General features: G+C 39.9%; 1 protein-coding gene across 1 annotated transcript in view; it reads left to right on the forward strand.

Annotated features, from left to right (window-relative positions):
* Positions 1 to 17850, forward strand: part of LOC139726700 (glycerol-3-phosphate dehydrogenase [NAD(+)], cytoplasmic-like) — a 32910-nt gene extending 15060 nt beyond the window's left edge. The window contains exons 3-8 of the mRNA XM_071637686.1: positions 1154 to 1294; positions 13287 to 13428; positions 14484 to 14596; positions 15225 to 15455; positions 16403 to 16509; positions 17565 to 17850. Coding sequence (XP_071493787.1) covers positions 1154 to 1294; positions 13287 to 13428; positions 14484 to 14596; positions 15225 to 15455; positions 16403 to 16509; positions 17565 to 17661 — 831 coding nt within the window. The 3' untranslated portion in view covers positions 17662 to 17850. The remainder of the gene's footprint in view (positions 1 to 1153; positions 1295 to 13286; positions 13429 to 14483; positions 14597 to 15224; positions 15456 to 16402; positions 16510 to 17564) is intronic.
* The last annotated feature ends 2699 nt before the right edge of the window (positions 17851 to 20549 follow it).

Consider the following 20549-nt stretch of genomic DNA (forward strand, 5'->3'; position numbering starts at 1 on the left):
GAATGAACAATTCACATTAAATTGTTTGTGAGATTATTCAGGCCATTGTTCACATTAAATTATTTGTGAGATTATTCAGGCCATTGTTCACATTAAATTATTTGTGAGATTATTCAGGCCATTGTTCACATTAAATTATTTGTGAGATTATTCAGGCCATTGTTCACATTAAATTATTTGTGAGATTATTCAGGCCATTGTTCACATTAAATTATTTGTGAGATTATTCAGGCCATTGTTCACATTAAATTATTTGTGAGATTATTCAGGCCATTGTTCACATTAAATTATTTGTGAGATTATTCAGGCCATTGTTCTCATTAAATTATTTGTGAGATTATTCAGGCCATTGCTTCCCAGTGCATCTTAACCAGAGACAATGGTGTGAAGGTACAGTAATGTAAGACAAGGTCCCCCACCCCCGCCCCTGTTAAGGAAAACCTGCCAAAGTCATCGGAGTTTGAAAGCAGATGTGCAGGTGTTGAGAGAGGTCATATCAAAGAAAAAAATATTCCTAACAAATCATTTACTTGTTTTTACTAACATTTGCCTATTTGTGATTACCTAAACTATGATTTGACTGTGTTTCCATCTTAACAATATAATGTTGTTTTTTTCTTGCCCATGTAGCAGAAGTGAGACACAGGCATCAATTTTCTGTCATCGGCATTGTTGGTATAGTTTACAATTTGGTATACATACTCTGTCTAACTTTCCACAACTTTGGTCTATCACCACCAAACTCACACCACAGGTACATAACTACAAAATGTTGGTCAAGTTTGAATATGGATGAAGTCTGACAAGGTCAAAGGTCAAAAGGTTAAGAACTTGCCGTGATCAGCACTGTACTCACAGTGTTATGGTGTACTCTCAATAACTTTCCACAGCTTTGAGCTATGACCACAAAACACACATCACATCCACCTGGAGATGCTGGTCAAGTTTAAATATTGGTGAAGTTGGACATGAAGTTGGTCAAAAGTTCAATGAACTTGCATAAAAACCACTTTAATCACAAACTGCGATAAGTGGGTGAGACGTTGCTTGGCATTTGCCTTGTTTGAAAGCTGCACTCTCAAGTTTATATGATGTTGTTGAGAAAATGGTCCTGAAAGTTTTGTAACCATATTTTCATACTTTTATCTTGTAGGTAGCCATTCCAGATGTCGCAGAGGCAGCCAAGGGAGCAAACATCCTCGTCTTCGTGCTTCCGCATCAGTTTGTTCCAAAGATTTGCGAGTCGCTCAAGGGAAAAATTGATAGTGATGTAATGGCTATCTCACTTATCAAGGTACTAACTTCTGTGCATGCCTGTGTGCTTTTGAAATTATTTCTTTTATTTGTGTGTTTGTGTGTGTGTGTGTGTGTGTGTGTGTGTGTGTGTGTGTGTGTGTGTGTTGATGATCTCAGTTATTTTGTTGGTTGAGTGCAGCCTTTCAGATGCAAGACAAAATGTTAAAAGTTTATGGTTTGAATAATGTTAAGAGGCAAACAAGTGAGTTTTATGAGCGAAAATCAAGTATTGCACTCAATCCTGCCATTGATATGGAGACGTTTCACTGTTTGTTGAAATAAATCTGATTGGCTGGTGACTGAAGAATGAAAACAAAAAACAGAAAATAATGGGCAGTTTTGTCAAAGTTGACCAGAGACTGTAAATGCCCAGCAAGAGTGCGTGATGTGAAACCAACAAAGAAAAGGAAATATTGATCACATTGAATCAGCATATAATGTCAATGCTCTAGAATTTTTTGTTCAGATTTTCATCCATATTTGGTGCTAGAACTGAAGGATGCATTTATCGGATTGTTGAACAAAATTTGTGATCTGCAGTGCATTTTTTTTTCATGTTGATTAATGTGCTATAAATTCTAAGATGTGATTTAATCAAAGTAATTCTTGTGATTTCCCTTTTTTTTATGTCAAAATAAAGAGGCATCTTCCAGCCTTCCAAATAAGTAGATTGGTCAATATTTCTTATCATCTTTCAATAGCATGATGTGCCTTCAGCAAAAGAGGGTTAAGTTCACAAAGAGCCCGTCCCATTTTTATGGACCACATCCCTATCCTACGATTTCTTAAACCAGTAGAAAGGACCGCTTTAGAGGCTGGGAGCCTTGATGTGGAAAAAAGTGAAGGAATGTTGAAATGAAAGTTACTAATGATTCACACAAGTAAATCTTGTTTTCTTGCAGGGTGCTACAAATGCACTTGCCTGCTTCGCAAGGACTACTAAATCCAGTTGGGCAAGTGATAATGATGTGCTCTTGAACAAATGCCCATCTGGGCAAGGGAGAGAAATGTACTTTTTAATGCTCTGCTGTTGTGCAGCATTTTTTAAAAAGAAGATTATATGAAGGTTTCTGATAAATGTTCCTCCATATTCAGTGTCCAAGATGTCTACTACCATATCTTTCCAGTCAATATCAACTGGAAACCAAGCATCACTATTCATCCAATTGTGATATATCCATTTTTCCTACAATTTAGGGTCTTGTTCCCCCTGATATAAACTTAAGTCTTCAGAAAGAGGTAAACTATCTCCAGAATCTAATCTCTGTAGTCATAGATTTTATCCTGATCTCTCTACTGGGAGTTATTTAATCCAGAGAAATGGGTTATTTTGAAAGAAAGCAGTGAGGTACACAGTATGAGCAACAGATCGTGTGAGTTTCTGTGAATGTCAAGATATTTGGAACCATTTACTCATTCAACATGGTCATCTGTGGGCACTTAAGAAAATCATGTATTTTTCTTTCTCTATCTACATAGAAAGTGTCTAAATTCTTGCATTCATCTTTAGAGGAGTTACCTCGCCACGTCTTGGCGATGTGCAAGATTGTAATTTTCTTTACCTTTCTATTGAGAATTGTTTCGAGGAGATTAACAAGTAGTGATTCTTGATGTACAATAAGTGTATTCACATTTTTGTATCGGAGCAAGATTGCTACCACATGAGATACCTTCTTGATGTTACAAAAGATGACTTGGTGACATTTCAAATGGTCGTAACCTTCTGTCGTAGTAGCCATATTTCCCCAAACCTTGCCTCAGATCTGTTGCTGCTCATGTTTTGCTGCTCTCATTCAAAATGGCTCCTTTTCTTTCTGCCCTGGGTGAACCTAACAAGGAAGGGAGACTGTATAGAACTTCCACGTCTCTGATCCTGTCTTTCTGGACGGCTCTGCATGCAAGCGCATTCTTGCATGCAGTTTCTTTTCATTTGGTTCACAATTGAAGATTAACAGCATCAGTCACATTCATGATTGCACACTTCCCCCATTAGGCCAAAAAAAAAAAATTGTTGCATTGGCGTTACCCGCCCGACCCTAAAAATTCCGCTGACCCCATGTTTTTTTATTATTTTTTTTTGCTATCGATATCAAATATCTTGTTGATTGCGATCGCGATCGCACAAACCCGGAAGTGGAAACGGCTCTGGGGATATCGGATGTACGAGGGAGAGATCTAGCGCCTCGCATAAGCCTTCCTTGATCAGTACGTCATCTGTTTCCAACACGGACACGTACTCTAACAAGATTTATTCAGTGTATTCTCATGGTCGGACATCCGGGTATTTTGCGTGTCACGGGGTCATGGATAGCGGTGGAGTGAAAACAAACAGTCGCGTGAGCCTGGAGTGGTAACGCTGTACGTGTTTTCTTGCCGGGGCGCCCCGCGAGCATAGCGCTAGCGCAAGCTGTACTACTATAGCTGTGCGGGCGGCAGGATTAGGCCCTAGGCCTACCCTAAATTAGGCCCTACCCTAACCTACTACAGTACTAACGTTAGGCCTATAGACCTACCTGAAATTTCTATGAGGTACTAAGTATGCGTAGATATCGGGGTAGGGCCTACTCAAAGAGGTTCTACTGCACATCTGGCCATTTTGTCGGGTCGTTGATCCAGAGTCCTGCCGCGATTTCATACGGGCACAGGTCCAGTCCGACTGCCTTCAACTTGGCAAAATACCGGGACCGATCGATCGACAGGATCCAGATTATTAGAATATTGCTGGCAAGACATGATGCATGTATCTCATGAATGATGGCACAAATGACAAAATGAATAATGAAAAACAGTCCCCATGTCTGCGTAGAGTTGCACGTAAGTTATACGCGTCGCGTCGCACATGCACAGTTTGGTATGCGCATTTATATGCAGGCCACTTAGCGCATGCAAGCTGTTTGTTTTCACTCCAGTCAACCGGAAGTGACGTGTAGCCGACCGCAAGAATACGTAGCATTCAGACTGCGATGTATTGTGCACAGTTTTGCCATAGGTTTCTTGTGTGGAGAACTTACACGAATCTGTATATGTGGGACTGTAATAGAGATCGCCGTGTGCGATGAAAAGATTGTACATATGGGTCAATTTGCATCTATCTTATCTAAGTCAAAATAGTAAAATATGAAGTGAAAACATTCAGGATAGGGATTTCAACATCTTTAAATTCTGTGAAGGGGTATAATTCCAGTAATATCGGCCTCATAAATAATTTGTAGAATAGATGAACACAGCACATTCGGTGCAGCAGTTGTAACTGTTTACTGAGCTGAGCACGAGTTTTACACGTAAAATGCAGGTAGCAAAAAAAAAAAAAAAAAAAAAAAAATCCGCCCGACCGACCCTATTTGAAAATCTCATGTTACGCCAATGCAACAATTTTTTTTTTTTTGCCTTATGTAGTGACTCAAGTGGATTTTTTTTTAGTACCGTATCTATGACCCCGTTTACAGTGCGGGGCTGGGCCGAGCCGCGGCCGAGCCCTGGCCGAGCCCAGCCTCAATTGCAAGGCCGAGCCTTGCAATTTTGTCCGTTTACACTTCCAGGCTCGGCTGCGCTTTTGATTCAAACCTTTCAATATTTTGTCGTAGTGGCGCTCTGCTTGTAAGCAAACGCAATTTGATATTGTCTGGTTTTCAGACCCTTTGCCAACTGAATTCCGTGGCGACAAAGTTGCCGTTTGGGCAAAGGTCTTTGCCGAAGGAAGAAATCCTTTGCAGGACAAAACCACCTTAAACTATACTAGTTTCGACATTGAGGGGGTTAATATCCTGAATAGCGAAAGATACAGGCAGAGGGTTTGGAAGCCAGACTGAAATTGGCCGCGCATTTGGCCCAGTTAGTGTTTACACCAAGAAAAGGCCGGGCTCGGCTGCGGCCGAGTTGCGGGCCAAATGCGAGGCCAATTTTGGCCTCGCATTTGGCCTTTTGCGTGTTTACACTGAAATTAAGGTGGGCTCGGCCACGGCCGGGCCTCGCACTGTAAACGGGGTCTTAGTGGAATAACTGATCAGTTTTAGTACTGACAACCTCATAGTATTTACTGTCTCGTGTGAGGCCATTATTACACTCTAAATGTATATTTGACTGCTTAATTGTCACATGCAGTGTGAGTGAAAGCCTTTGTTTTTTGGTCCCAACAAATATGCCTTGTGCAAATCTGACCATTTGTACGTGATTTTGTGTGTCTTTGAAAGTATGTTTGCATCTGTGTGACTACATCAAAGCATGTGTGTTGGGTGCCAAAATATCAATGTTTTCAGGATTGATATTGAGCCAAAGTTGGGAATGCCATGGCATTTTCTGAGCAGTAGTAACCTGCTACTTGTGTGTGTGTGTGTACAAAATCAGATTGCTTTGATATCAAAGTATTACGAGGACTATGTAACAAGTTGTGATAAGTAGGCATTTTTTACTCACATTTCTACCACATCCTGATGTTAGAGGCACAGTATGAGACCTCATGTTACCGGTCAGGGGAATGAAATTTTCACCCGTAGTGTTGCTAGCATTCTGCTCATTTGGGGCCTTCCAGCCAATTAAGCTAGCACTCACCAGGACACACATACTAGACCCAAATATGATAGCATTTAATTGGTTATCCATGACTTATACTCCTCAGTAGAGAAGTCAAGAGTTTGTAGTCGGAGTGCCTTGCTACATGTAAATAAAAGAAGTGCCATGGCAGGGGCTTGAAAACTGGACCTACAGATTGAAAGTGCAGTGCGAAATCCACAGAACCACAGCACCCGTAGCCTTAGAGCCTGCCGTTTTATGTCGACTGGCAGATTTGGCATCATTTCCTTATTTTCTTTCCCTCTTTATGCCTAATTAATGGAAACATACAGTGTATATTTTATGAGTGTCTCGCTGAGATCTTCCTGTGTTTGATATCTAACCAGAAGGACTTGAATATTGAACAGTCTATCATAATTTTCAGTCATTTGTGATTTCAAAGCCATTGTAGTCAGGAAGTTACCCCGGTAATCGTAAGTGTGAGTCTATTTGATGGTAAGTAGATCACTAACTCATGTCAAATTCCAAACTACAGCAGATGATGAAGAAGAAAAACAACAGTGAACCTTGAAACTAGCATCCCTGGGATATTTTTATGGCTTTATATTTGACTGAGATTTACTGTTGGGGGGGGGGATGGGAGGGCTGGGATTAGAGTGGAATGAGGAGCTATTATCTGCTAACAATTTAAACATGTATGCTTTGCTTATTGCTTTATGAGCTGATACAATTCTTTTTCTGGGATAGAGTTCGGCACAAGATGACTGAAAAATCATCAAATGAAGTCCAAGTGTCACTGCTAGTAGAATTACGTTGACTGTAAAATTGGTGTTTGTTTTAATGTACTTGTAATGTTTATAGTGCATTGTACATTGTAATTTCCAGTCATCAAATACGTTACAGTGGCTGTAGATTTATATACCACAGCTTTAGATGCTACATGACTTAGACTGTAGAAGTCACGGGTGGGGGGTTGTCCAGGCCTATAGATATTTCTTGTCACGTATAAGAGCTGAATGCTTCAGACGGTGAGCCGACATTTGCTCCTGTGACAATTGCTTCAGTCTTATTTTAATAATAATAATAATAATAGTGAGACTCTTGTAGAGCGCACATTTCTACCTAAAAAAGATACTCAAGGCGCTATAGAACAGAGTACATATTGTGTCATGTTACAACAGTATCACAGAAAATAATAAGACAATAAACCAACAAACAATATATACGTACACATACATTACATACAGGCATACAATATTGTCAATTCAAATTAAAAATATACGTCTTGAGATTCTTTTTGAAACTATCAATGGAAGATGCTTCTCTAAGAGATTTTGGTAGGCCATTCCATAGTTTTGGGCCCATATATGAAAAAGCCCGATCCCCCCAATTATGCTTGATTCGAGGTACCTGTAATTTTAGCGAGTTTGATGAACGTCGATTACGTGGTGGTTGGTGAAGATGAAGAGTATTTTGAAGGTAGACAGGGGCAAATTTGTGCAATGTACGGTAAACAAGAAGAAGAATCTTGAAGTTAATACGTTTTTCAACAGGAAGCCAGTGTAGGGACCGAAGTATTGGGGTAGTATGCACAGTTTTCTTCTTGAAAGTAAGTAATCTAGCGGCACAATTCTGAAGACGTTGCAGTTTACTGAGTTCTTTTTGTGGAAGACTGCAAAACAGAGAATTGCAGAAATCTAGACGAGACGAAATAAGAGCATGCATCAGTTTTTCTGCTGCTGATCTAGTTAAATATCTCCGAATTGAGCCCAGGTTACGCAAATGAAATCTTACAGATTGGGATACATATGAAATGTGGTCTTTGAATGTCAGATTTGCATCATAAACAACACCAAGATTACGAACTTTGTTCGAAGGCTTGATATTACTATTGCCGATTCTAACAAAACATGTATCAGAATTCACCTTAGACAACATCTGTTTGGATCCTATCAGAATAAATTCTGACTTACTGTCATTAAATTTGAGACCATTTCTTTCCATCCATGCCTTAACATCATCAATACATAATTCCAATCGTTTTACAGCTTCAGTGAGTTCAGTCCTGGTTGGTGAAAAGGATACAAATATTTGTATAATATATATCATCTGCATAACAGTGATACTGAATGTTGCGTCTTTCAAAAATGTGTCTAATCCTTGAAAGATATAGTGAGAATAGAAGTGGTCCACCTACAGACCCTTGCGAGACTCCGCAAGTAAGTGCAGCCGGGTCAGAGTTACTGTCATTGATCTTAACATATTGTGAACGGCTGGCAAGGTAAGATTGAAACCACTCTAATGCAAGTCCTGTGACACCAACAGATCTGAGAGTCTTGGTAAGAATGGAATGGTCAAAAGTATCAAAAGCTGCCGACATATCAAGTAAAACAACAGCAGTGATATTCCCAGCATCCATTTGTCTCAAACATTGATCAGTTAGGTCAGTAAGTAATGTCTCTACACTGTGATCAGGGCGATACGCTGATTGGTGGCTATCAAGAAAATCATTCTCCTGCAAGTAGTCTCGTAGGCGTGAAAAGGAAACACATTCCATAACTTTGCTAACAAATGGCAGGTTTGAAATTGGTCGATAATTGTTTAACATGTTCTTATCTAAATGAGGTCTTTTGAGGGTTGGAAATATCACCGCTGTTTTCAATTCATTTGGCACAACACCTGCTGCAAAACTGCCATTTGTTATGCTCGTAATGGCAGGGGCAGTCACTGATACACATTTTTTTATCAGATCCGTACAAAAAGGGTCTAATTCACATGACTTATTTGGAGACTTCATAATCATATTCTTAACCTCAGTTACAGACGTTGGATTTAGCGAGTCTAATTTTGAAGTAGTTGCAACTTCAGCTTCACTTTTAACCACACTGACACATGGTAAGGATAAGCGTATATTCGCTATCTTATCAACGAAAAACCGATTAAACTCGTTAGCCAACTCTTTGTCAGAATCATGCTCAGGTAGAGGGGATTTTTTTTTTTCGGCCAAGAAGCTTGTTTACAACCTGAAAGAGTTTCTTCGTGTCTTTACCACAGTCATTAACTTGTTTAGAGTGATATTCAGTTTTCGCTTTCCTGAGTAGTGAACGGACATACTGACGTTGTTTACAATACAACTGCCTATCAATCTCTAACAACGATTTCCTCCATTTTCTTTCTAATTACCTTCGACGCAGTTTCGCACTTGCAATTTCTTCATTGTACCATTGAGTGTTTGGGCGAAGGGTAATACAGCGCTTCTGGATAGGGGCGTACTTCTCCTAGTTAGGGATAGGGTTAGTGATACTTGGGTTTTAGGTCTAGTTTGATATGAGAATTAGGATTAGGGTTAGGTTTGTGATAAAGGGTTTTAGGTTGAGTTTGATGTAAGTATTAGGATTAGGGTTAGGGCTATATTTGTGGGTAGAATTAATGCTTGGCTATTTAAAGCGTGCAGAGATTTCATGGGAACAATTGTCGTATAAGCAATTGTCATGAAACAGTTTCAGATGCTGAAATGACTCTCCGTGATAAGTGACATCCGTGACTCAAACTTAATGACCTCTAACAAAATGTAACGTTTGAAACACTAACATTAAGCCTAAATTAATACTTATATGGAGGCGCCATAATGGAAGTGAACATAGGGTCAAGCTGAACATCATTTTTGGAATCACCTTTTGGAGGTCAAAGCATTCAAATTCCGTATGTGCACCCAAAATTGAGCGAATGCTTGATTCAAAAAGACCTCCAAATTTAATCATGATTGGCACAAATGTGATTAAAGAAGGCATTTGGAAGAAACATGACTCATGATTGCGTTCAGATTTACAATTGCAACTTGGTTGCAAACAAGGTCTTTTGTAGCCATGCAACCAGTCACGTTTTCATCTGGATGTTGCAATATTAAGGTAAAGTTCCAAATCCTTTCTTTGCATTCTGAGTCTAAATGAAAATGAAATTTGTGCCGTGTAATTTCATATGCATTTTACAATTAGAAGCTAAATCAACCTAAGCATGCGGCATCTGTGAGGAGTAACAGATTTTTTCCTGAATTTGCCGTTTAGTCTTTGAAAGCACTGGTCACCATTTTGTCAACTTTTGATCACTTTTAATGTATAGTTCATCCACTCACTCTTGAGACCAGCACCTTCAAACACATTTGACATTGTATGTAGTGATGTTGCCAGTGGCAATGACAGTTGAAATTTTCTGTATTATTTGATCCAGGTAGTGACACACTCACACCACAATTTGAAACTGTTGGGATTTGTCTGACCACTTGTGCTGTTGATATGTACACTGTAATATGGAGCTTGGATTTGTTGAAGGTTTACCTGTCCCCTTCCCCACCCCCACACATACACACATAATCTTTAGTAAATTATGAGGGTTCGTACCATTCACATTCATTAGGGTATTGGTACCAGCATAAACCTGATTATATTATACCCAGCATGTGTACAGTAAGAAGAAAGTACAGCACAGTGAGGATAAAAAAAAACACACAAATTTGTGTAAAGTCAGCACTACCACTATAGAGTATTTTTGTCTGATATTGTCACAGATGGTGTGATCTTAGTCTTTACACAAGTATGGACTTTGTATTTGTGTGAGAACAACAATAGATCCGAACTTCCGTCGATATGATTTTTACATGCACGCATATGACATCGTGGCCAAGATTGTATTCGAGTGGAGGGTTCATACAGCACAAATTGGATGAGACCAAATATTTGCAGTGCTGTTGTACCATTGCTTAGTCTCTCCCTCAATGAACCACCCCTCGAGCCATTGTCACTGGTGGCTTTCTGGAGTTTTTAAGTGGTTATCATTGGGGCTTGAGTTTAATAGTAGGGATGGACTCATTATTAATTGCACTACTTAAGTGTGCTGCTTCTTTGGTGATAGTACTGGTACCATGTTTAATTTGTTCTTTGCAGAAAAAGGCTGAATTGTACTGAACTTTGCAATATTGTGTGTGTGTGTGTGTGTGTGTGTGTGTTTGGTCCTAAATGCAGATTTCCAATACCAGTGGTACTTTGATTCCACTGTGCAGCATTTATCAACTTGCTGAGCAAGAGTGTGTCATTTCCTGTCACTGTTTGCAATTTGCACCCATTGTATGATTGGTAGGGATTAATTTGAGTCTTAAGTCGTAATAGATGTTGTAGGTTTTTACTTAAAGACCCAGTGGTACGGGGATACCATAGAGTAGGAATTAATTTGAGTCTTAAGTCTTAATAGATGTTGTAGGTTTTTACTTAAATTAAACACCCAGTGGTATGGGGATACCATAGATTGGGAAAGCTGGTCCAGTTCGGATATGTTTGAAAATTCTTGAAACGAAATGTAGGCTTATACAGCTTTAAAATGATCTTTGTGTGAGTACCAGTACACACACAGCAGAAGAATCTTGACTGGAATCAGCCGTTAATGATGCGCATACTCTTCAATGCACAAATTTGCTGACAGGTGCAATTTATGTTGTGTTTTTTTTTTTTTTTTTAATCTACCCGGTGGACAGGGAATGAATCAAGCCACCAGGAGTTAATATGCTAACTGTCTTTAAAGCCTTTAGCATGCTCTTTTACACCTTGGCTTAAGTTAGGGGGCAGTTATAGTGCACCATACTTTACAGCATTTCATTCACACAGTGGCCATAATCATAATTATATAGCTCCTTATTGTTCAGCTGATGTGTTCATATTATCAATATGGGGTATATTTCATTGATAGGAAATCAGACTACTAATCCTGGCTGATGTGGTATAGACTAGTACCGTGGGTATGAAACACCTGTTGATGACTACCCTTTCTCTCACAGGAAGAAATGCATATATTGGACATCTTGAAACATACACCAAATGGGGTGATATCGAGTCATGCTGTTTTAACCAGTACTTTGATATTGAATCTTGCAAAGTTCAAGGTACATGTACAGTAATTCACATTGGAGGTATTGAATGGGATAGATGCCATATTCAATGATTAATGAATTCTTTGCTAACAGCATTCATGATATGACTTTAGTTGTTCAAGGTTTGTTTTCATCATTATGGCTCAACTAACATTATATTGTGTGGTATTATATATTATAGATATATATATTGATAATATATCACAATTGTTACAGGACATTCTTTTTGTAAATGATTTTGTACACCATTGTGTGAAGTGAGTTTAAAAGGAAATGTCTTCTGGGGCATTGTACATACACACATGTATTACCCTCAGTGGTGCAAAATAAAAACACTGTTTTCCATTATGTCATTTTCCTTGTATCTTGGATATAAGGGTACCGGTAGGTGAATTTTAATAACAACAACAAGAACAATAACTGTCACATCTTATTCAGTAAACTTCAATTTTATTTATGTGGGTGAATGGTGTATTTATTTCTAACATCTATGAAATGGATTCCTTGTTAACAAAAGTGACCACCATAATGTGTACATTTAAGATATAGGCCTACTCATCACATTACTACTGTTTTACACTGAAGTTAATATTCCATCTTGTGCAAACATCCACATTTTTCTAGTACAGATTTTCAATTTAGAGGTGTAATCTTTAAATTTTGCATGAGAACAGTTTGTTGTGCTTTAGTGGTCTGTCAATGGTTTAAACCATGGTTTCAATGGTACCAACTTTGTGAATTCGGGCCTATAAGTCCCCAGAAATGCAGCACAACCTGCAGAGGTCATGCCGTGTTTACCTCAGATGTCTAGGACTCCAAACAGACATGACACAAAGCACAAATCTGGAGTAAGTCTTCAACAGGAGGTAAATGTGCTAAGCAGCTTAGCACCAGCAAGGCTTGACTCTCATTTATTTTTTGGCGGCCCAACTATGAAATTTGGTGGGCCAAATGGGCCACCAAAACACATCATTAATTAAACAGTGGTGACAAGCCGTCTATTTCTGGTGGCCATGGGCCCCATGGCCACTGCTATTGTCAAGCCTTGATGAGTCTGAACTAGCCTCCTGAGGTTGTGCTGTGTTTATCACAGACAAGGGGACTCTAAACAGTTACAGGGTAAACATAGCACACACTTCCAGTGACCTGCGCTGTCTGTGGCGCGAGTGGGCATATGCACATACTAAAAATGTTCGCCTCTCTTCAGGATAACTGCGCGGCCACTGGTTTTCATCAAAACATATGCTAACTTCATGCCAGACAGCCGGGAACCCTGAACAGAGAGTCTCTTTTACCTTGCTGTATACAAGGTTGGGATCCTTGTAGCTTGTTCATTGTGAAGCATTGAGATGATTCCTCGTAGTGGTCAAGGTATAAAACAAATAGTCCAAACACAACTACATCACTTACTTTTACAACTCTTCGGAGTATGAGGCCCCCTACAGGCCATTTAGTGCTACCTCCTTGTTTGATATCTCCACTGCCTAGGGTTATCAACCTCTTGGAAGTATATTTTTGGGGGAATAATGCGACATAATTGTGCTTGGTGTCTTCATAACCACAGGGCGTGCACATCAAAGACAATGGGCTGGAGTTGATATCGGAGCTAATCTCTGGCTACCTTGGGGGAATTCCTTGCCACGTGCTGATGGGGGCCAACCTCGCGCCAGAAGTAGCCGCGGAGAAGTTTTGCGAGACGACCATTGGTGAGTGCGGGGACTGTCTTTATAAATGCAAGATGCTCGAAGTCGCACTGAAAGCTACATACCATCAGGGGATCCAGTTCATTTGAATGACAATACAACCTGTATAGTGATTACATGATGTATGTATGTATGTACATGACAGTGATAAATCTAACAGTTCTTGTAAAGGTCACATGTTCAGTTTTATAAAGAGTATGCATGAACCAGCTTTCTCTTGCTATGTCTCACTTATTTTGTCTAGATGTCCCATACAATTTGGTAGATATAAAAATGAACATGGTTACCACGAAGGACTGGTCTTTTCAAAATTAAACATCAGAAGTATACAGTATGTCCCCCCAAAAAATTACAATCGGATTTTCGCATTGATAACATGCATTGTGATTAAATTGTCCAAATGCTACTTCAGGGTCTTAAGATATAACATCTTAGCTCTATTTTGCAGAAAACTCCATTCAATTTGGTGAAGTGGTCACAGAGAAATGTGGATTGTTGTAAAGCATGTGATGAGCCTGATAGTGATTAGCACTTGGATGCTCTTGTGTGTGAACACAATAGACAGAACTTGGAGGGAACAGATTTTTGACATGCTCTACAAAATTCCTCATTTCTCTTTGACCACTGAAGCAAATCGGATGGAGTTTTCTGTAAGATGTTGGCCATGAGTTATAGTTTCGTACCCTGAAATTGTATTTGGATTGATTCACTATTTTTTAAGTTATCGTTGCGGAGGGTCCCGTTGTAATTTTTTTTGGGACATACATTACTGTTTCATCTATATTTTGTGTATGTATGTGTGTGTGTGCTGTTGTTGTTGTTGTGTTTTTTTTTTTTGGGGGGGGGTTGGGGGTCAGGAGAGGGGACTAACAGGTCCTGTAATGGTCTGGCATGCCTTCAACCAGTGAATCTCCATATGTCAGGTGTTAAGTGAGGTTCTCCAGTGTCCCTCTCTCTCTCCATTCCCATACATAGTTAGTGGCTATTCTGAAATAACGTTCATATTCTTGTTTGTTTGTTGTTGTTTTTTCATCACTAATATCTTGTGTTATTCTCAGGATGTAAGGACAAAGAGAAGGGAAAGCTCCTCAAGCTGCTGTTTGAGGTCGATTACTTCCGGATTGTCGTCGTGGAAGACAAAGACACCGTCGAGCTGTGCGGTGCTCTAAAGGTTGGTTCTTGCTGCATGTTAAGGCTTTAGTGTATGTGTATTTTACTTCCACCATATCGTCTTTTAAGTTACAGAGTTCCCCTTGCCGAGTACTACAGATCAGTCCTTGAAGATCTATTTTCTTTCTTCATTGAAGTGCTGTGGTATTTGCTGTGCAAACTTGATTGTTCATTGGAGCGTGATGAAAGTACTCACCTATATCTGAAGCAAGGATATAGTTTTATGGACATATCATGTGAGTTGTTTCAGTGTACAATAGAGACTATGAAGCCATGTTAGTATTACAGAGAAGAAAGGGATGGGTTGCATCCACAAGTCAGACTGAGTCTGACTCTCAATCAGAGGACTTGAGTTAGAATCCAGTCCAGTGCATCTTATGTCCTTGGACAATATGTTTTTATGCACCATGTCCCTCTTGACACAGGTGTATGAATGGATACCTTGCAATGCTAAGCAATCATGATGGCAGGGCCTTCTGGTAGAACAGTGGCAACACTGAAGAGGCTACCCTGGATAAAGACGATCATATCATCATTGTTATTATTACATTACTAGTGTGCTAATCAAAGTAGTACTTGATGGTAAATAATGCCAACATATTCCTGCCTGTGTTCGTCGGTGCTCGTAGAATATCGTGGCAGTCGGTGCAGGTATCATCGACGGACTCAAGCTTGGCGACAACACGAAGGCGGCCATCATCCGCCTCGGCCTGATGGAGATGGTGTCCTTTGCCGAGACATTTTACAAGAACGTTCAGAAGTCGACATTCCTGGAGAGCTGCGGCGTGGCCGATCTCATCACAACCTGCTATGGCGGGAGGAATCGTCGCGTCGCCGAGGCCTTCGTACTTACTGGGAAGGTACCAGAGAAATTGTAATTGTGTCTTTACTGTAATCTATGCCTGTACACAGATGGACTCTCTAGGAAAGTAACTACGGTGTACATGATGATCAGGGTGTTTTGACAATAAGTGATGAGTGAGTATTGGCACTGACAATTTATTGGAAATGAAAGCTTGTCAATATCCTGAAACCAGAGTTCATTTCATAAAGCCTCTTTAACCTTGCTTGGAAAAACTTGCGAATTCATCATTATTGACCAAAGCTCTTCATTGTATATCCAATACTTATTATGATGACACATTGCAAGGTAACAATCCCACAACAATTCATGACAATATTTGCCATAATTCATTAATCTATATAAATTATATGGAAAACTTTTTTTTAAATCAAGTTTCTACTGCAAATGAATTGTTTTGATGCACAGAGCTGCTTTGAACATTCATGTCTGTAAAGGAATGGTATGGCACTGGTTGAGATGAGGGTTCAGCTTTTAACTTTTTGAGATACTTAGAAACCACTCTATGAAATGTTAAAGAGCAAAAGATTTTAAGATGAATTCAAAGTTCAGTTGATGAAAATCAGTGTGTAAATGGCTGAGATATCCAGAAGCAAAGTAAAGCAAAGTGATCCTAATAAAATGTGGGTCCCACCTTTTATTAGGATCACTTTGTTTTAGATATCTCAGCTATTTCAAAACTGATTTCATCAAATAGACTCTGAATTCCTCTGAAATTATATGATGTTTCATGTTTTTATAAGTGGTTTCTCAATATCTCGAAAAATCATCATACAAAAAACGGAAACATGAAGCCCCATCTCAACCAAAACTGTACCATCCCTGATAATGTTAACTTCTGTGTATTCATGTCTTTAATGTTAACTTCTGTGTATCCATGTCTTTATTGTTAACTTCATCATTCCACAATGATTAAATGAAGTCGTTGGTTTTGTATCTTACCAGACCATTGAGGAGCTGGAGCAGGAAATGCTAAATGGCCAGAAACTCCAAGGACCGCAGACGGCATACGAAGTCCACCAGATGCTGAAGTCAAAGAACCTTACAAATAGGTAGGAAAAAGTTCACATGTTTTACGTTACCCTGCCACGCCCCTCTCCCTTCCCCTTTTCCCATCTCCATTCCCCTCCCCTCTATTCTCCTCCTCTCCCCTACACTCCCCTCTTCCCTTCCTTGTCCCCCCCCCCTCTCCCTCACCTGGCCCCTTCCCTTTCCCTACACTCCTCTGCCCTCCCCTCTCCTTTTCCCCCCTTGCCTGTCCCCTGCCTTCATTCCTGTCCTCTCCCTTTCCATCTCCCCTACACTCCCCTCCCCCTCCCCTTCCTTCTCCCTTCCCTTTTCACCTCTCCTGTCACCTCCCCTTGTTCCCATTTCCCCTCTCCCCTACACTCCCCTCTTCCCTTCCCTTTCCCATCCCTCACCCCCTTACCCCTCTCTCCCCCCATCCCTTCCCTATCCCTTTCCCCTCTCACCTACACTTCCTGTTCCTCTTTTCTCTTCTCAACCCTCCCAACCCTCCTCCCACTCCTATATCTCCTTTCCCCTCTCTGGTCCCATCCCCTCTACCCTCCCTACCCTTTCCTTTCTCACCAGCACTTCTTTTTTCTCTTTCCTTTCCTTCCCCTCTCCCATCCCCTTACCCCTCTCCTGTCCCCCCCCCCCCCCTTCCCTATCCTTACCCCTCTCATCTACACTTCCCTCTTCTCTTTTCTTCCCTCCCCTCCCAACCCACTCCCCTCTCTCCTTCGTCCTTCCTTCTGTCCACGCCACTCTACTCTAAATTATAACTTTATAGAGCACTGTAGTTATTAATCTTGCGATGCAATTGTCAACTAGGCACTCACAGTCCATTATCAATGAATTAAAGTCATATTTTTGGCAACTGAGGTGATGTACTTGAAATGATTAAATATATTCCACTGTTTTGGAGCATGTATTTTTTGTAAGTGCTGTCATGTAGTTGAGCTGTGTATAGGGTATTTAAATACCTAGTAGTAATAGTAATAATAACATACTTCTGTTAAACTTTTGACAGCAACTTCCAATTGATATCACTGTCACTGAGTTACAGTGTTGCTGATACCCTTGATTTCCTTGCAATCTCCAGGTACCCGCTCTTCACAGCCATCTACAATATTTGCTACGAGGGCCTCCCACCGACGAAGCTGATAGAGTCTCTCCACGACCATCCAGAGCACATGTAAATCAGTAAATCTACCCCCTCGTCACTACCACCGCTGCCATTCTCTCCCATGGAGTGTTTACCATTGCTGGCATTCATCCATTTAAGCTTCTACGACTTCTTCCTCTGTGAGGAGGAGACGCATTCAATAGGACCAGGAAATAAGATGATTTATGTACCAATCGGGACAAGGGAATGAGCTGTAATGAGAATGGTGGTGTCCTGTTAAAAGTAGAGGCCCATGAGCCCTATAGAGTTATAGGAACTTGCAGTGGTCTGTAATGCACAGTGATTGTTGCCATGATAGCAACAGAGAAGGTGCTTAGAGCCGATTAATTTTCTACTAGTTATGAATTCTCATAAAATCCTTCCTGAAACATGTCTAGATGTAGATGTGTGGATTATCTGTTTCTCGGCACAAGCCGGAGCTCTAACAGTGCAGGCTTTTGTGTCTCTACTTTCATGCATCGCACAAAGTTGTTGTGACTCCCAAGCATATAACAACATCCCATTTCCACCACTAACGTTTGGCCGTTACATACACCTCTTCAGTACAGATGTGTGATTTGATGTGTGTGTGCATGTGTATAATGTGTGTGCATAGTCTGAATTCCAGACTCATTTGTTTCACTTGCCTAACTCATGTAATTTGCTAGTAGGATATTATTGCAGTATCAGACAGTAATATGATTCCTTCCAACAGCCATTTGACCACTGGTGCCAAGGGTCAAACAGCCATTTGACCACTTGTGCCAAGGGTCAAACATCTGTTGGAGGTCAAGGAGTCTCAGTTGGTCCACCTTGCAGTGGTAGAGGGAATCAGGTTTAGAAGATGATCTACCTCACAGCAATGAAGAGGGGCAGGTCTGAGATCCTAAGACTAATGCACATATGTATATATCTGATAAAGGGTGGGCAGTATAAAGTAAATGTACTACATTTATCCACTGACCCCATATTTTGACGTCGATGTGACGCCAGTTTCCGGTGAAGTTTTAAAAAAAATAATAATTTCATGGCTGTAACAGAGCAATTAACAAATCTTTCAGCTTGTAAAGTCATCTAAAACTTGTCAAGCAGAGTCTTTTTCTATTCTGATCGCGCCACATTACAAGAAACTCAGGGGATGACGATGGTCTAGCAGTAGTGAGGCTTGGCCTTTATTGAGCAGTCTTACAGAGCTTTATTCAACCCAATACATAAAAGAGAAAACAATGATCTAGTTGTTTTTGTTGTGTTGTTCTTGTTTTGTTGATTTTAGAGTAAGGCCTGATATGTGAGCCATGATGTATTCATAACATGATGTCTTGTTCATGTTAATAGTGCTCTGAGGTAATGTTTTGTAATGGGTACGTGTGCTGGAAAGTGTTTTCAACCCAACCAACTTTATCGGTTTCATCTTCACAAAAGGGTGGCTTATATCTAATGGGTGAAGTCTTTCTGGATAAGATTAGATGCTGAGGTAGCAAATGTGATGGGGAATATATTTATGTCTGCCTCGAAAGGGTGCCACAGACATAATTCCTTTCTGCAAAGAATATGCCCTGTAACTTTATAGTTTACATGCCAAAATTTTACAGTAGTAATAGAATTAATTGTAATGGACATGAAATGGATTGATATGCTACATTTATCTCTTCTTCTGTTTTCCACAACAGATGATTTCTTTCATGCGATGTTTATAAAAGTATTAACAGGATTTGTAATGAAAGCGTATAGACAGAGAATGTGCTCTCTGGAAAGTTTAGTTTTGCATCTCATGCGTGATCCACCACATATTGCTCGTATGGAGTTGCTAACATTTATTTACAGACATTTTCTAGTACCCCAGAAAATTGACAAAATGGGTGATTTGACAGAACAATAGGAAATATGACATCTGTTCACAAATTTACAGTGCAATATCTAAAGCACATTATGTCTGGACTTCAAAGTTTACTGAAGAATGTTTCAAAATTCAATTCTTTAGTTTTCACAAAGGAGATTAATTGGGGCATTCTGAATTTACCTGTCACTTGGAAATACCAGATCTAATGCACACCTGAGTTTAAACTTGGGAGAATTTATCAAAACTATCAAGTTTATCTAATTGTGAGCTTTCTTACCATTTCTGTGGTAAGGATTTGGGGTTGGAGCGGAGCAAATCACATATCATTTTGAAAGTTTATATAGTCTGGAGAATTTTAAAACAGCAAAATTAGAAAATTGGTGCAGTGACAGCTTCATTGAGTTTCCATGCTGCTAGGCAACGTATGCCATTATCTGCCATGTAGTTAATCCTATACAAGATGATACTGGGTACTGTATAAGCTGTTACTTTTGCGAGGGTTTAATTTTCATGAATTTCGCAAATCACAGCTGGATCGGGAATTTAACAATACATGAAAATGTCACCATACGCTCGGGTAATAAAGCATTTGCGTTAGTGTCGGCATCAGTTTGCGAAAACATCTCACAAAAATGTCTATGACCTCCTCATTTGCAAAAATATCTTTAGGCCCTATGCAAAGATAACAGCTTATATACAGTAGTCTCAATGGTATTAGGAAAAGTACTTAGAGAGTATACCACATCTAAAAATGCATTCAAGATGTAGCCCCCCCCCCCCATGTTCATTTTCAAAGGGTACTGTAAAACAGGAAAAAAGTCGGTCTACAAGGGTGAATTTGTGTGATTTTAACTTTTCTGTCAACTTTTTGCTAGTCGTAGTATAATTTCACATGGACAGAGCAGAGTAAGCAAAACATTTATTGCATTTTTCTGCTAATGCCAGTATCACACAACAAGAAATGGTGCGAAATGTCTGCTCCATGATATACAAGATATTCTATGCTTACCTACAGTTGATGGTTACCATAGCTGGTTATGAGGGGATATGCTCATAGCCAATAGACGATGCTATAGAGAATG

The sequence above is a fragment of the Diadema antillarum genome, unplaced genomic scaffold (genome assembly GCF_040938485.1).
Source record: "Diadema antillarum isolate AM-2024a unplaced genomic scaffold, OU_Dant_1.0 seq00000097_RagTag, whole genome shotgun sequence".
In the NCBI taxonomy this organism is placed as follows: domain Eukaryota; kingdom Metazoa; phylum Echinodermata; class Echinoidea; order Diadematoida; family Diadematidae; genus Diadema; species Diadema antillarum.